Genomic DNA, 18796 nt, shown 5'->3' on the forward strand with positions numbered 1-18796 from the left:
TGTTCCAACTTGCTGTATTTAAATTTTCAGGGCAATACATTTAGCAAAGATTTGTTATGGATTTTAAACTCTGACTTTTGGATTTGCCCTCTGATTTCTGTCTTACCTTGTTGTGGCTGAATTTAACAATTACTTGTAATCTGAAACACAACTTTTTTCCACCTCTGCATGCAAAGCTTTTTTTTTTTTTCTTTTTTTTTCTGTGAAACATAAATGTCAATTTTCAAATGTTTAATTACTTCTGTTACTATTTTGTATTACAGAATTTTCTGTTAATCTTTGTAGTGTTTTTACACAGAAAAAAAGCATTAATTCATTCATACAATGGAAATATCTCTTTGCTCCCCCTATAAACCCATACACTCTTTTTGGCGGTATTGCTACTCCTACCGTTGAAGCTCTGACTGACACACCAGACTGGTGAACCCTTGCTCACTTAAATGTTTGTTTTCATGGATGCTTATACGATTGTCTTGTGTTAATTTTAGAAGAGCTGTCAACTTCCCTCACAAATTAAATTAACTTAGATAGAGCAGCAAAGAACAAATGTTCAAACAGCAGACAGTGAGGCAGCAGCGCAGCATGAAACATGGGCATGTCATTTGTACTAGCAGACTGAAAAACCAGGACACCCCACTGAACCAGCGTTAAATAGAATTAGGGGTTGGTGCAAAGGAAGCACAAAAGAACAGGACTGGCAGTAAATTTGCAAACAATATTTTCTACATCACTCACTTTCTTATTTGCAGAGCATGAAAGGCTTTAGATCAGTGAAAAGGCACACTGTTTTCACACCGCCAGATTACATCATGGTCTTTAACTCAAGATTTACAGTGGCTTGTTTGATGTTCAATCGTTTGTTTAGGTTTCACATGATTTGCTAAATGAGAAAGGATGTGTCAGTCAAGCATCCACTGGTGAGTGTGCAACTGTGCATTTACCCCCGTGTGGAGAGGCAGTGGCGACGGGGAACAGGCAGCCACTGGTCTTGGCAAGCAATGAAGGATCATTTTCAAAAGTTTCTCATTGAACTGCTGCAGCTTTTGCCGGATAGTTTTTAGAAGAAGCTCATAACCTTCAGCCAAGACTTATTGGCTATCGGATGCCACTGAGGCTGAAAGTGAGGGAACAACTGCACACAATGGCGATGTACACACTGCAGATGCTTTAGTAGGCGCCATTACAGGACTTAAAAGACTTCGAAAAGGGATAAAGGCAAAAGATGTGGAACTAACAAGATGAAGACATAATGCTGGGAAAGCAAGAGTATGAAAGAGAGAAGTCAATTTCATTGCTGCAAAGGAAGTCTTTACAATGAAAGCTATGCTGATGAGAGGAGAAGCATTATCTGACTTCATCTGAAGTTGTCAGACAAAGAATGTCTTCATTTCACCTTGAAAGCGGAAAATGAAAACGACTCACAAACACAGTGTTAAACGTTAAGATTATCAGAACTTAAACTTGACATCTTGTTAATGGGAACACCTTCCCCTTCAAGGACGTTTGTGTTCTTATTTATGTCTTATTTATATCTGATAATGCAATTTCAAACAACACATTCTTCTTCTTTTTTTACAACTAGGACCAATTTGCAGTCTCGAAATTCCACTGTCCTTTTGTTCTATTGAAATGGAAATCAAAATTTGTTTTGTGTACCAAAGAAACAGAAGAGAAGAACTGGCTGTCGTTTTGATCTGAGATATTATGCAGGCTGTGGATCATCGCTGTATGTGGATGTACTTACTGCGTCTGAACACTGCATTATCTCAAAATAACAGCTAAATTTGCCTGTCAACAAAGCTACATTCATCTAAGCAACTTCACATGTGCATTAGTGCTTCTTCCAAACATAGATCAGGAATATGGGGCATCCCTTCCATTCTGGAGGCCACAGGGGAAAATTAGAGAGTTTCTGAGTGCACTATTGGAAGACTGCACTATTCAAACATGCAGGGTTGACTATTGGATAGTTTCCCTTGCCTATCAAAAACCTAGTCAGGCTGTTTATATTTATGACTGTCTAAAGTTGAGGGGGAAAAGAAAACAATGGTAGCACAGGATTAATGGAGTGTTATTAATTCAAAGTCATTTCTTCCTTTGGCCGCTTCAACTCCTCTTGATGCTCCAGGGTACACAACTGATTTTCACTCATTTATTATGAAATAGCCATGCTATCTATGCATCTATCCACCAAATAGCTATCCTTCTGTCCATCCAACCATTTTTATTGGTCTCATTTACAATTATTTGTTGTTCAACATAACACACTTCAACTTATAATAATTCTGTCTTTAGGTTCCGCATTAAAATCTCATTTGTAGGTTATAGCTGCACTGTATGTGAACAACTTTATCGGTGGAAATATCCTCAGGACTTTGCAGGTAACTCAAGTCAGCCAACTCTGAACCGAAATGCTGAAAAACTCCTGTGAATTAAATTTCTTGAATGTGTGTTTGGTAAATCCCTGAGGCAACGCCACTATCTCCATTCCAGGCTGCGGAGGCCTCATCCCTGAGAGACTGTACACCCCCTCAATGCCTCAGGTTTTTCTGTCTAAAATTTAAAAAAAAAAACTGTCTTGTGTAAATTAACACTTGTGGGATACTAACCTGGGCATAATTTAAAAATAAATAAATAAAATGTTTCCACATGTATGCTATGAAGTTTCACTGTCCAATGCCGTATATAATACAGACAGATACAGCTACAGCTAATGTCATAATAGATTTTGCCAGAAATGTACTCATCATATTACAAATACAGTATTTTGTTCCTCTTAAAATGTTCATATCAGTGAATATTTGTTCAGTTTTGCCTCAAGAAAGGAAGGGCCTTGGTATTATTACAGCCAGACTCTGAGGTAGGGAGCTTTGGCTTAGCAATGCAGAGACTGAAAATCAGACAAGCAGCTCATTTAAAAAAAAATTTGCTGGGGTTTTGTCTTAAATCCACTGAGAGTTCCCTGCCAGACACCCCTTTGCAGAAAAACTTTAGCCTCTATAGCAAGACTCTGAATAATAACATGGACATAGATTCTCATACAAATTTACTCATAGTAGTGCAGGAACATGTGTAGGAGGAATTGGTACTGTACGTTTCAAAAAGTCATCAAAACCTTTTGCAAAGAACTGTAGCTTTGTGTGACTAGCAAGGACAGTCATACTGGCCTTAAGGATACTGTCCTCTAGTCTGCTGCATGTACTGTACGAGCAGAGGCCAGCATGCCCCCGCATCCCTGAGATTGAACAGAGATGAGTGGGCAAGCTGGCATGTGAGGCTCCTACAGAGGAGACCTTGACTGCAAGGCAAGCCTTCTTAAAAAAAAAAAAAAAAAAAGTAATTTGCTGTGCCCACTCAGAAATCAACTCCCAAGAGTTTTATGCTGAGAGGTCTGAAGATGCAGTGAGGTAATTCACTTTGGTTGCTGGTTGCCATTTAATTTAAGGTGGCTGTCCATATATGGAGCGACAGGTTAGAATATATTCTAACCACTCCATTAATCATCATTCTTTCCTTCCTTATAACTGAGAGACTGCATGCCAAGAAAATGTGTGTGAATTTTGCTTCCAACATAAAATACTAACAGACATAAATTTAACAAACATCGATTTGGAATATTAGCAAATGTATTGGTATGGTACAAACCATCTGATGGATTGTGAGATGTGTCTAGTGCTTTCACTATGTTGTGTGCATCATAAAGACAGCAGTTTATTCTAACAAGACTAGATATTTAAGTACAGGCAAACCAGAATAATTAATTAATTCCTGAAACAAACCGAGCTATACAGAGAAGAACATCACAACGGGCATGAGGCTCGAAGCTGTGACAATAACAAGTATGGATTTCTGAATCCTGTTTACCATGGACCTATCCCACTGACCTTCTGCCTCCTGCAGTGTGTCCATCCCTTTATGCAATCAAGACAAGCTAGGCAGTGGCTAATTATTGTACACCAACAAACAAACCAATACCTCTCTATCTCCCTGGTCATGTCCCATTACTTCAGCTTAGTCCCCCCGCTCATATTTCTCTAGACAGGTGCATCTGTCCATGGAGAACGAGGCAGTGCTGTAATCGGCAGGCAGAGGATGTCGTAATTAAGAGGCGTACCTCTGGGCTAACACGTGGCTCAGCCAAGGTGAAAATGACGACGGGAGCGGAGTTTTATTGAACACAACAGGGTTCTTGTCAATAACTCTGACGCTCGGCGGTGTGTTCGATGCGTTTATTAATGCCCGGGGCCTGTGTGCACCAGTACATGTTTGTGTCTGGCCTTTCCCACAGCAAGTATCGGTGAGTGCCATGGTCAGGATGTACGCTTTCCTCTCTGCCAGGCAACTTCAGAATATGTTGAACACCCACATGTTCAAGCGCAGAATCAATGTGAGACAAGGAGAGAGAAAAATCAGGGGAAGGAAGAGACAATGCAGAGGGATAAAGTGGCAGACTGTGTGTGTGTGTCTGAGCACGTGCGCCAGTGCAGGAGAGGAAGAGGAAAGTGGGAGAGAAATAAGAGAGAGCCTGAAATGAGACAGCACGGATAGGAGTGCACAGATTGATATAGCAATTACCAAGAAAGCTATCCCTCAGTTAGGAATACATCTACATACATTAGAGCCGGGTTGCTCCCCAGCCACTGTTTCTCTGAGGTTGGCTCAGCAACGACTCATACACAAACGGAGCACGCAAAAAGGTCATCACTGGGCAGTCACTGCATATACGCTACCAATGAAGATCCCGTCTATTGTGCTGTGCTGCTCATAGAACCAGAGGAGGAAGTTTATCTTTCTGGCGAGGGAAAAATTAACACAAGCTCCTACAAAGAAAACCACAAGTCAATCTTTATATACAGGTGCATTCAATGAAAAAAGAGCAACAGACAGACTGAACGAGAAAGATCAGCTTTCCCACACTGCTCTGGTGTTTGCGATGTTTATTGGAATTCCCATATTTGCTGTAATTCAAGGAGTCTCTCAGTGCATCATCCCATAAACATAAACACGGCCAGTTACCAGTCATTGCACAGATGGACGCATGCAGCATTCGGAAAGCAACTAAAACTTGGAAGCAACGCCTGCCACAGTGGGATTCAAAGGACTGGCTGTCATGCACATTTTTCATGAGCTAGCAAGTAAATCCGGTTATAGTTAGCCAATAATGTATGCAGAGTGAGGACCCGGCATATTCTTGTGTGACTACAGGCTTCTGCAATATATGAAGGAGAGTTTTGCATGAAAATACGGCGCTGCTACTAAATGGGCTCAGAGAATGCATGTAAGCGTGCTAGCATTTCAAACACCTCTGCCGGTTTTTGGATACATCAGACAATGAGAACAAAGAGAGACAGAGAGTACGAGGAAAGGGGGAGTACAGAGAGGTGAGGGGAGGATGAGGAAGATTCTGCGTAAATAACCCCCGCAGAAGAAAGGAAGAGGTAGAGGACAAGCAGATGGAAATACATGGTAAAATGATCCAGTGCGACTTGGATTTTCTGCCGCAGGCTCAAAGCGTGCACTGCCAGTGTATGCACGTCTGTAAGTGTGTGAATGAAACGTGTTTCTTTGTGCACCTGTGCTTGTGTGTGTCGTGTCTGTGTAAGCAGGACAGCCACTGAGGACTGTCCACAATGTAGCTGTAGGAATACACTGCGATGACACAACAGGATCAGGACAGGGACAGGTCTACGTAACGTAGCACAGGCCTGCTACAGTAACTGTCGTCCTTTCTTTGCAGGCATGTAGAGGAGAAGAGGAGGCGATACTATCCAGTAGATGGGGGGCTGAGGGGTCAAATTGGCACAGCTGTATCTGTTGAATTCTAATACTGAATTCTCTTTGACAAAGCTCAATTCAAGGACCTGCGTACATCAAAACATTTCAGCATCAGAAGATAGCTTCCATTTCATTAATGGTACAAAACCATACATGGTGATGCAGACTCTTGCTCTGAGCAGAGAATGAGCCAGACTGAAAATCTCTGTTTCTAAGGACTTGCAGGGAAAAGGGATAAAAATGGATATGATAGAGAGAGGGGTGGGGAAAGAGAGAGGAAAAGGATGGACATGTGATGAAAGTAATTAAACACTGCCATCTGCTGGTCATGGTATGAACATAATCTATGCTTTCAGTCTGAGGCTAATGCATTTGAACAGATGCACCTTTGACCACCTGTTTGCATTGATCCATCCAAAGTAGATATGACACACAAAGGACACAGTACCGGGCAGAACTTGACATAATAATAATAATAAAAATAAAAATGCGTCCAAATTCAAACAATGCAATCGCATAGCCCTGCCCAGAAAGAGGCAAATTTAATTTGCTGGTTGAGAGAGAAGAAGCGCTAAGGACAAGGCAATCATTTTGATGCAATCACAATTATATTAAAAGACACCATCCTCTTATTTTCCTCACTTTTCCCGAGGCTCATCTTATCGAAGGCAGTGTCAGGGGAATAAAAGGGAGAGCTTCTAAGTCATATTGTGCTGGCAGGGTTTTCCTAGCTGAGTTACATTACCTGAGTCATAGTGTATCTTGTATTTCCTCATACTAGAAAAAAAGATCTTTGTGGGAAGTACTTACTTTGTTGCTGTTCACAAGGTGATGCCTTTATGTGTGACACTTCAAATAAGTGTGAGAGAGCAGGTGAGACTAACAGAGTCACAATTTGAAAAGGCTGTATCAGGTGATTTTTTGCTTTTGACTGTACAAAGATAAGGAGGCTCAAAGCGAGAAAATGACTGGAGCAAAGAGAGATTTTTTTGCATATTAAAATGTGCATGGCAGTTACTGGGTGAGAGGGGGAGAGGTGCCGTTTGCTTCCTGCCTCCATGCGCAATAAATGCTCATAGATAGTGGCCAGGCCTCTTCTTATCCTCCCACATGTGCTACAAACAGACTTCCATTAGGCAGGCATGATGAGAACATATTGAACATGTTTATGTGCTGCAATTAATTCATAAATCGACTGTTTTTTTTGTGTTCTTCAAATGTATTAGAGTTGCTACACTGTGTCTGTGCTGTGACCTAAAAATCTATGCCTGTGTGTGGTACAGTGTGTCTTTACCCACATACCCGTTGGGGCTTGACTCCATCTGTCCTCCAACTGAGCTCAGATCCCCAAATAAAGACTTTCATTCCAATATGACAGGGCTTTTCCTGCATAGCAAATTTAAAAAGGTAGCTCGCCTCAAGTTCTGTACCGCCTTTTCCCAGACCTGACCATGTCCGCAATACTAAAACCTATTTCAAGACTGTTGACTGTGTTAAATCTGTCACTGCCAACTGTTATTGCAACTGAATCAGTCCGAAGACAAATGCTGCTTCTTCACCAGAAGCTACGTCCTAATGACAGAACCGAAGATTGAATGTAATGTTTAAAGTCCAGGTCACTTTATTTAAAATAGACATGTCTCAAAACCCAGTTCCTGTCATAATGTAATTCAATTAATTATTTGTTTATTTAACAGGGACAGTGAACTGTGTCATGATGCATTAAAAGCAAAATCTGAATGAGATTCTTCACAATGAATCAGCTGATACATCAAATATTGGTAATACCAACAAACTAATTAAGATTAATTTTTCAATCCTGAAAAACAGAACCTCTACATGAGGTTAATGAGACTCATGTTGAAAGTAAAGTTACTCTGTTTTCATAGTTTGAGGGATATTTGACTTCCAAGCAGCAGCACTAAAATGAGGTGAATGTAAGTGTATCTTTTATGAAGCATAATCAGGCAGCTTACTAGTGTAAAATTGGCTATTGCAACTGCATTTATATGATATCCCTGTGTTAGCTAGCTACAGTAGCTAGCCATCTTTAATGAAAGTGGTTTGATGGCTCTACAGACTCAGCAATGTTGGCATAGCTAAATTTGCTGACTGATAATGTTATCAGTGAATAACATGGAAAATTCCACATAAGATGGGTTACCACACTTCATTAGCGATCTACAAAGTAGGCCCTAAAGAGTAGCTGTTTTGTTTTATGCTGGGAGCTGTTAACAAACTCCATTTTTAAGCCAACATTAGCTGGTATTGCTCACTGTTGCCACAGTGATTGAGCAGAAAAGAGGCAGAGAGGCAAGACAACTGCTGTCTAAAGGTCCAGTCTATTTGAATTCACTCTGTTCACAACATGTGAACAGACTGTAACAAAGTGATTATTACATGCAAACCGCTTCGCATTCTTACATATAGTACCATCAAAAGGCAGAAGGTGGCCGGGGCCATGTTGTGTGACCTTGTTATATGCCAAACGGTGCTAGAAATGAGTGAATCTGAACTGATGCTGACCTCCCTTTTTTCACTCTTAATAGAAAAGATCTTCTACCTCAGTGCCCTAAGTTGACTCATTCCAAACTAATTCTGGGTGTCAGTTAAAAAAAAAAAAAGTATAGATGAGGTCATCCCTTCTTTCTTGTCTTATTCATAAGCTGCCCTTTCACTCTAACTATTGACCCATATCTGTGCCCAGCATTTAAAAATCTCATCTAACCTTTGTGTCACGTGTTCAGGAGCAATTGAGGCAATGTGCTCAAAATCATTGCCATTTCCATCCTGGTAGGATATGAGCCACAAACATCCATCAACCAAGAGTCCTTCAGCTGTTCTTTTCCTTCAATACAGATGGAAAATAATCTACAGAGCAGGCAGTCTATAGGCTCACTGATTTTTCTGTGTTGCTGTGCTGCTTTTACAGATTATTTCACATTGTTGGCATTGAGATAGCGGAGATAGAGAGGTATCCTGTGTTCTTTTCCACCCCCGAGTCTGATCGAGATTACTCATGCAAGTAAGTGTGAGACTGATCTAAATCACTGTGTCCTTTTTAGTCATACATCTGCATTTCTATGACAAAATGTCCTCGAATGCCTACGGAAAAGAGGATGCGGGAAATCATGGCATCTGTTCAGCAGGGAGAACAACGTATTCATCCTCTCCATTAATGAAATGAGCACTATTATATAGTGTTGTGACGTTCACGAACGAACCGATTCTATTGAACGGCTCGTTAACATGAACGATGGGAACCGAGTCACAGCTGGGAACCGTTCTTTTTTTTTTTAAAAACATCTCTGTGTGTTCATAACAGTCAATTGAAGCTGCTCCATTGTCTACGTAAGTGGCGTGCAAACTCAGATATTAGTGGGATATCTAATTTTGTATTATTTTGTTCCAAATCTCACCCCATTATTTCCAAGATAAAATGAGTTACCACCAGGCTGGCTTCTTAAAACGTAATAAATATTTAAAAAATCAGTCAAATGAGCCAGTTTTTTGAACGGCTCTTTGAAAGGAACGGCTCACCAAGATCCGGCTCCCCTCAAAGAGCCATAAATCCCATCTCTACTATTATACTTAAGCTGGTTAGCAAAATAAATATACAGTATATATATATAAAAAACAATGTTAAAAAAAAAAACTCCAACGGTACGCTGCTGTTGTGTAAGGGGTGGGGGGCATTCTGTCTGTCTAAGCCTGTGTCTCTGCTGTTGTCAGGTCAGCCATCCATGCATCCAACCAAAGCTGAAGAGTCAAAGGATGAGAAACAGATCAAAGCTGACTTAGGACAGGGAGCAGCACCCCAAAACAGATAAAAGCAATCATCCAGCTCCACAGCATCTAGAGGAACTCCATTACTGAAAACAAAGCAAGCGTGCATGTGTGTGCTCACGGGCTCGTGAGGATGGAGGGAGAGGGAGACAGAAAGAAATTTTAGAAATACTTGGAAAAAAGTGCTGCAGTGTGGCACATGAAAAAGGTCCTGTTGTGTGCACCATGTTTTAACACCAAACACAAACCCAGAAAAAGACACACATTAACAACACGTGGTGCAGTCATGCATAAAATTCACGTAAAATCCTGCAAGTCCCATGCCTCATAGCTTATATCAGGTCATTATTATTCTGAACGGATCTGACGGTAGTCTGTGTCTCTGTGGTAAGTTAAGAATTAAACATGCACCAGCTTCAGGCAAGCACAGAGGGCTAAGCAAAGGGTAATTTGTCTCATTGAGCTGCTGCCTGTCTGCCTGTCTGCTGAACGGAATCAAATTATGCAGGTCTTTTGCTTTTCTAAAAAGCCATACTTACATAAAAACAGAGTTGATGTGATTACTACAGGCCACGGCCTCATGCATAATAACTGGATAGCAGGTTAAAAGAAACAAGAATCCAGTTCTTTCCACCACAACAAGAACCAGATATATTTTAGTTATTCTTCTCATATGTCAGTGTCCATGTTTCACCCTACTGGTCTGATAGCAGCAACAGCACTGAGTCAAAATATAAGATGCCTGTAATCTCCAGACATTGCCACAAGAGGTCACTCACATACTAGCAAATGGATAGAACCATGTGGATAGAAAGAAAATCAATACAATGCAACATATTTTCATTGACTGGATCAGTCTTACCCCATAAAGAGCATTGCAGTGTGTAACTGCATACCAAACAGACTGAGACAGGAGAAGGACACATGACAAAAGGATAAATACCGTAATCTCAAATGTCTGAGAAGGGTTAGATCAAGGGTTGTTAGGGTTGCTTTTAGACATTTTATGTCTAAAAGCAACCCTTAGTAGCAACCCATAGTAAGTAAAACTATGGTTGTTCTACTTATAGTCAAAATTCTTTATTCTCTTTTTTCTTCTGGGAAGCTTATCTTGAGTATATCATCATCCTTTTATACTTTATACTTTTTATACTTAGCAATACATATTTTAAAAAAACTATGGTTAATTTATAAACATTTGTGATTGTGATTTGTAAAGAATTCATGAATGAATGAATTATTTTCATACATTTGTGTCTGATTTAGCACATCCAAAAACAAACTAACAAACCTATTATTTAGAAACATTGACTTTACTATCCCATGAGAATTCTGTAATTAAACACAACATGATAGTCAAATTACAGTCTAAACTGCATTAAAGCAGAAGTAAGCGATCCGGTTGTTTTGGCTAACTTCTTGTCAGCCGATGGAGTTAGCAGCCCCCGCCCTCGTCATGGATCTATTGGTCCTCGTCCCTACGTCACCACATTCACACGCATCCCTTGGCTGCACACACAGCCCTTCATGCTGTTCTCTCTCCTCATTGGATAAAGGTTGTAGGATACAAGGAAGTATACAAGAAGTTTTCTCCTCGGCTTACAGCAGAGCAGAGTGACTGCACAGACCCGTGTTTCAGACCAAACACTCTATATAAGTGATTGCTGTCGGAAGATATAACTATTTAAGACTTATATTAACACAAATATTCCACTTACTTCTGCTTTAAGTTTCTCTAAAATTAAAAAGCTCTGTCCCTTATTGTGAAACCTTAAGATCTCTCCATATGTTTGATTCTCGGTAAAACATAATGACTTACAGGTACATTGTGTAGGAATTATTATATCGCAAGCAACTCAGTCATATTTTTCATGCTGCATTCACGTGAAATTGGGCAGACGGAGGACAGCCGCTGCACTTAACGGCATAAACAAGCCTCTATGTAAACAAGTGGTCCGTCAGCACGAAGCAAAACAATACACGTGACAATATGTTGTCATGGCCATGTCGTATTGTTTACCTGACCCACGTTTTACCGGCTTTCTCTCAACTTCTGTGACTAAAATGACATCTGGTTTGTTAGCGACGGCTGTCTGACCGACTGCAGGTGAATGCAGCATCAGCGTAACGCTCCATTCCTCCTCACTGCGTTACCGCGGTGACTTTTCACAGACGCCACCTCGACCTGAGCCGACAGCTCCGGTGTCTCCGGTGAGTTTCCGTGGTTTCCTACTGCCACTTGACGTATAAACATGGCGACACAACATGGCAGCCAGCACCGAGCTTACCCGCTCCATGTAGATATGAATGATACTGTATGAACGGCAAATTCAGAGCTTACCGGAACACTTCAGTTTGTTGATGGGGTGATTACTGATTAATGAAAAACATACTTTTGAACGAAATAATCGATTTTTGTGAATAGATAACAGGAGAAGTTACACAATGTCCATTTAAAGGTAGAATATTCTTGAGGACCTACCTCTCATCCTGCACCGCTACAGAGGTGGCAGTGAGCGCTGCATGACAGCAACAGAACATCAGGCAACTACAGAAGAATTAGTTACATATGGGTTCTCTCCCATGAACCTACCATCCCTGCTCTTCCTATTCCTGTCTCAGTCCCGCTTGTTAAAGCCACTTTCCATCCGGCCACCAGATGTCCTCAGACCTCCCTCCTGATACAAGAGACCTGACTGCCAGAGCCACCTGCTCTCTATCTCCTATTTGAAACCATCTGACCCCTCCCTGCCCTCTCACACCGATGTTCCCAGCCTCCTTATTATCCCTGCCTGTATAGTTTCAACCAGCTGCGTGTCAGATTGCCTAACTATTTGTAACATGGTGAGCATGCGTGCATATAGGCTATGGCGGTTGAGTGCATTACTCATATTCCAGGTTTTCTAAAGCTCTCTGTGAGTGTGGCTCTTGGACAACTCTTCTGAGTATTTTTTGACTCTGTCAGAAATCTTGCAAGGAGAACCTGGTCATGGTTGGTTTAATGGAGAAATGATGTTCCTTTCTTCCAGATTCAGAAGTTTACAAACATGTCTGTAACCAATGCCGCCAGTATGCTTTTCAACATAAGGTCCCAAAGGTCTTGAGAGATCTCTTTGCTTTTACTCATCATGAGATGCCTCTTGTGCGACACCTTGGTAAATAGAAACCTTTCTATAGGCCATCAATTAAGACTAAACCGGCTGATATTTATGTGCACTGATGCTTTCTACTGTAAGTACTGAAAGATTTCAGCAGGTTTCTTGGCTTTCCATACCTTTTTGCATCTCCTTTTTTCATGTGTTCAATACTTATTACCTGTGTCTTTTCACTTTATTACACAACTACATTTATGGGCATACGTACATGTTTTGATTTCTTTGTCATCTGGTCAAAATTTCATGTCAATATTACGATTATAAATAGATTTACTGAAAAAAATGTTGACGTGTTCAATACTTATTCTCCCTTATTCTCACCTCTTCTGTGTATTATTACTGTATGTACTTTTTTTTTGGTAAACCGCTTTTACAAATAATTTCTCTGCATTAAGCCAGCCACCCTACACATGTATGTCTTGCTTTGTCTAAAACATTAACATGAAATTCCCACACAGTTGGAAATTAAAGTTTGTGTCTTAAGCCAAGTTATGAAAGCAGCAGAAGAGCTAACAGTGGCTTAGGGCCCTATTATAGACCATTAACCTAAAGGAAAAAGTTCAACATTCATTTAATTGTGAAGATCAAAAGTATTAATATAATTATGGCCTTGCCAGGCTTAAGGGTAAATCATGCCTGAAAAATCTTACATGTGAATCAAAGTACTGCTAACCATTGTGATATCCACTAGTTATGAGCACCTTAACAGCAACCTGCCAATAGTTCACTATTAATGCATATCCACTAGATGGCAGCAGAGACATATTAATGGAGAAAACTGCTTGTTGAGCTATGTACATTCACACTTTTCTTTGATTGCATAAACACAAAAATGAAAGGTTTTACACAATTATCAAAACATTGGCCCGGATTTGCATTACACCACTATAAGCACAATGTCAGTCTCACACTTTTTGCAAAACAATACACACAGTAATTTGCAAAACACTAAACACACTTGTATACAGACACAGAAGGCAATCATGATGTCACTTCCTTGCAGTTCCCAAACACTGACTGTCAAATTAACTATGAGCCAAATGGCTAAACACAACCATCAGGAACAAAAACATGTCATTGCTTAATTGCAGAAACACCAATCAGGTTTAAGTGCTATAAAAATGCAGCAGGTGAGTTCACCTGTCTTCAACCAAAATGAAAGAAATGCAGTCAGAAATACACCAGATGCAATACTGTATATTGTCATCTGGGACAATGAGTCATTCCACCACTCTCCTCTGGTCCAGAACTGATGTCAACACCATCCACAGTTCTACACCCTCCACCATGCTCTCCATTTCTAAACCGATCAAGGAGTTTTTTTTCCCCCTGGCATGGCCGCAGAGGGTTTCAGACTCTGGCCCCCTTCATTCAGGCCATGAAGAAGGCCTGGGACCAAATCAATGCTGCAACTGTGCAAGTGTGATGTTGGTGAAATTCTCTGGCCGCTAGGCAAAGAGATAATGTCTAGTATTGTCCTTACTATATTTTCAGTTTTTTTTTATGTAATTGTAACCTGTGCTGGATACAGTATTTCATGTTCAACTGATGTTTGCTTTGCAGTGTGCTCTACTGTAATAGCATGAAAACTGGACATGTTGATTGATTTGGGTATAAAGAGAAATTATATTTTCAACAGTCTACAGGATTAGTCTTGTGTTTGGTGAATTTATTGTATATTTGCATTTTCTCCGTGTACTTCACTTACAGTACTTTCATCAGAAGAAGTGTGTGAGTGTGTGTGTGTGGGGGTGAGTAAGTGATTGAGTGAGGGAGATAGAGGGGCAGAGAAATAAGAAAATATAATGTTATTGTGGCATTAAATATAATATTTCTTTGGATATTAAAGGTGTCAATGTGAGAGTCCATGTAGATGCAGCAACAATGGCTGCCTCCACAAAGCATTGCTGATAAGGATCCCTAGGAATAGTGTAGCACTAATAATGTGTAATGAATGCATCTCAGTAGACTGTGGAAATGTTTCCATGTACACAAAGGGCTACATTGAAAAATTAGATAAGCATGACAGCTTGACATGACTTCATATGTGTTTCTTTGTTATAATCTGAAAAAGCATCTGAAAGAGGGAGAGAGCCATCTCACACTGGAAAATGTCAGATAATACTGATGTACCTACAGTACACCAGGTTATACTGTTCACACTATTACTGTATATTAAAGTACTGGGTGCTATAATGTATTCATGCAGCACATGAGTCACATGTGAAAAGCTGTGAAAAGTGTAAATATAAACTTACATCAAATTCATTGAGGGCAGCAGCCAGCTCTCCGATGCCAGCATGGCCATGCTTCTCATCGGTGGGTGAAGTGGCCTGAGCAGCACTGGAGATGCCTCCTATGGCCTCCTGCACCTGCTTGAACACGTAGTCCCGGTTGGCGCGTGTGGCCGCCACATCTGGATGGCGCAGGAAGGCCTGTGAGGCCGTATACAGCATGGTGGCATTTTTCTTAAGGGCTCCACGTGCGGCTGCCATCTCATCACGACACTGGGGATCTTTCAGTTCCTGTTAATGCGACAAGTGAGCACTCAGGCACTGTGTATCATGGAAATGCCAACAATGACAACATTATGTAAAAGCAACAAAATGTGTTTCTCCAAAGGTTAATGTAATGCAGGAGTATTCATTTCAGTAAAGGTACGGGATTTTGATATTACCATCATTTCTCAATAGAGAGAAACGAACCAAAAACCCAGTATAGGCCATTCCCTGTAGAATACACAAGTTAACATCCCATCTGATGGATTGGTATTGTTCCAACAACACAAAGTTAGGGCAGTGTCAGCAATTCAGCAGCCCTGGAGCTGGACAGGATTCAGTTCAGTGTCGTGCCCTGGGACAGTTCAGCAGGGTGGATTCGTGCCAAAATGACACTTGTAGAAAAAATCTTCATAAAGTTTTGTGTTATGTTAGGGGCCATATAAGAAATACACTTTTATGTGTTACCCTCTGGGGTCACATAAGCACTGATGTGGATATTCTGCTGATTTACAGTAATATGACGGTGAGAGTGGTTTCAAATGCTATTTAAAGACAGAAAATGTGTTCTAAACACTAAACTAAAACACTGATCACAAATGCAACAATCAGTGTCATTTATGTTTTGCTAAATTACAAAGTAAACTTCTATTTCCTATCTGCTGTGACTAACACCTGATAATATCAATATGTATACGCAAGAAATTTCTAGATGCAATGATAATCCCAAATTGTCTACTGCTGAAAGTGGTGGTTACACAAAGTGTCATTTTTTACACAAACCCACTAACGCACACAACTATTACTGTGTGATTTACATTGATTGAAAATAGGTTCTTTTCTGCTATAGAAAAATGTTTCATCTTGTTAAATCACATCACAATAGCACTGTGTGCCTCTGAAAGCTAGCTTACACTCTTTATGCTAAGCAGACAAAAGTGTATATCATTACGGAGTCAGCCATGTCTTGTCAATCAGGATTCTCCATGTACAAGTTCGATCGTGGCCACATGCCAGCACACTAGGTTCCCGAATAGGTTCGTTAACCCTCTTATTTCATGGCTTAGACTCTGACATTATTAAAGAATTTATCTCTGTAGGAGGCAGCCCCCAGGGGAACTCCCTGCATCTGAACGTGACACATGAGTCAGGAGGAGTTTCCTTCTTCTGAGAAGACGGTTACCTGCTGTCTTCGGGCTGCCACGTAGTTAAGCTTCACCATCTCTTTTCCAAACTCCTTGAAGCGGTTGGCTAGGTCCTGCTCATTGGTTGCATTCTTTACTCCCTCCAGGGCCTCCTCCACCTGTCACACACACACACACACGCAGAATCCTTTAATCACTCTATTATGTACTATGTATTTCAATAGAGTAATAAACCCTAAACCATACTGTAAAGGTCACAGCAAGCTTTAAAGTATAACACAATACAACATGCATTTATCACAAGTGAAAGAATTTTTTTTGGTCTTGTGTAATTACAAACAGATTTTACAAAGACAATAGCCATTTAGCTCTAGAATTTTAATAGGTCTCATTTCAGCGCTCTCCATCCATTCTCTGAGCACATTCTGATTCTTAACTCCTTTCTGCCCCTAATGAAAGTGCCGCACAAGATGTAATGGAAAAGCTAGAAAGAGAGAGAGATAACTTTTAAGTGGCCTTTGATGGCAGGGCTTATACTGGCTTGAGTTAAGCCCCTCTATGGGCCTCAAGAATGAAGCTGTAGAAAAGGACACCGTGTGTGCGAGTTAGAGAGAGGGAGACAAAGTGAGCGAGTGAAGGTGCATGCAGATGTGCGTTTGTTTCAGATTATACCAACTGCATATCATTCTTTCTTGCATCCTATATAAGCCTTTCGTTCAATGCTCTGAGCCACCGCCAAAATAAGGGACTAAGAAATGTAAGTTCTTCAAACGACTGAGTTAGTGGGATGGGGACGTATACTTAATCACACCAGGGCACCAGGGTGTGATATTAATACAGTACAATCAGATGTGTGTTCCCAGGATGCTCCTCCATGCTTCATCTATATGCTAATGTGTAAAGATGTTGCATATATTTTGAGCAGGTCGTCATTTTGTTCATATATGGTGGCTTTAAAGTGCAATGTGCATGCATATCTGAATGATTAGTGCCACGGGGCAACCACACCGAGGCACTGACCTCAACAGCTATTAAATAGCGCTCTCATAATGTGCTCAAAAAAGCAGAGAGACTTCAGAATTTAAACCTTTGAGGTTGCCCAGGTCCCTTCCTGCTGCTTAATGACAAGCAGAAGGGACCCCTGTTTTTAACTTGCAAGGGTTTCCAAAATATTTACTCTAGAGACACCAAATCAAATCAAAGCACTCGGGAAATCCTCTAGACGCTTGCAGTCTGCTTCTTTTTCTGATAGGTGCTACAGTAAGCCCAAATGTGAGACCAGTGCCAAGGCAGAAAATCGCGCTCTTTCTGGACGTTTCGTCTTAAGGTCCTGGGTTTGATTCCCATAATTGACAGAGACGGCACCCCACCCCGAGGGAATTTTCTAGGTACACTTACAATTTTAAGGTGGGCCAGCAGCCTCATGACATCAGCCATGTCAGCGAGGATGAGCAGGCGAGTGACAGCAGAGAGCAAGGCACGGGCTGCCCTCACCATCGTGCCACGTTTCACAGAAGAGCACGGGTCATCAGCAAACTCTGACGAGGCAATACGCATCGTCTCTCCTGCAGGAGGAAGGGAGAAGAGGGACATGATCATGTAGAGTGCCGTACTGTAGCAACGAATCATAAAACACAGAAATCAGTTGGCATAGGACTTATGCTACAATGGTAACATTTTTTGTTTTGGTTTTTTTTTGGTTGGATGTTTGAAATAAGGTCTGTGGTTGACATCAGCGCAAGATATTTTCACATTTTGTTCTACAACATAAAATACCTAGTGGGTAAATTAGATAAGACTAAAGACATTGTTGGGCAAAAAAAGTATCATCACACTGAAGGGAAGACTTGAGTTTGAGTTAAAGCAGAAGTAAGCGATCCGGTCGGACGTCACCACATTCACGCGCATCCCTTGGCTGCACACACAGAGAGGCCCCTTTATGCCGTTCTCTCTCCTCATTGGATAAAGGTTGTAGGATACAAGGAACGTTTTCTCCTCGGCTTACAGCAGAGCAGAGTGACTGACAGACCCGTGTTTCAGACCAAACACTCTATATAAGTGATTGCTGTCGGAAGATATAACTATTTAAGACTTATATTAACACAAACATTCCGCTTACTTCTGCTTTAACACACGATGAAGTGTGTTTATGAATTATCATTTCACTTCTAGGGACCTTATGTAGATGATCCCCAGATTGTTCAAAACTATACATGTATGTTCAAAAACCATTAGTGTAGCAAAACATGTGAGTACCATTAACTTGTTTGTCCTTTTTCTCATATCTTGATTGTCTGTGTGCATGTACTGTATGTGCATGCTGAATTCATCTAATTTTACGTACAGTACGTATCGTGTGTTTATATCCGATAATAAAGAATTGTTCATTGAACCTGTGCTTGAACAGTAAAACCGATTCCCACAGATATTTAAAAAA

General features: G+C 40.8%; 1 protein-coding gene across 1 annotated transcript in view; it reads right to left on the minus strand.

Moving 5' to 3' along the window:
• The window catches only part of ctnna2 (catenin (cadherin-associated protein), alpha 2), a 312279-nt gene that overhangs the window by 236344 nt on the left and 57139 nt on the right, over positions 1-18796 (minus strand). The window contains exons 4-6 of the mRNA XM_085778569.1: positions 17758-17924; positions 16398-16517; positions 14975-15241 (exon numbers count right to left, since the gene is read on the minus strand). Of these exons, the coding sequence (XP_085634695.1) occupies positions 14975-15241; positions 16398-16517; positions 17758-17924 (554 nt within the window). The remainder of the gene's footprint in view (positions 1-14974; positions 15242-16397; positions 16518-17757; positions 17925-18796) is intronic.

Source organism: Trachurus japonicus, chromosome 1, assembly GCF_045865225.1.
Source record: "Trachurus japonicus isolate A0001 chromosome 1, Traja_1.0".
Taxonomy (NCBI): domain Eukaryota; kingdom Metazoa; phylum Chordata; class Actinopteri; order Carangiformes; family Carangidae; genus Trachurus; species Trachurus japonicus.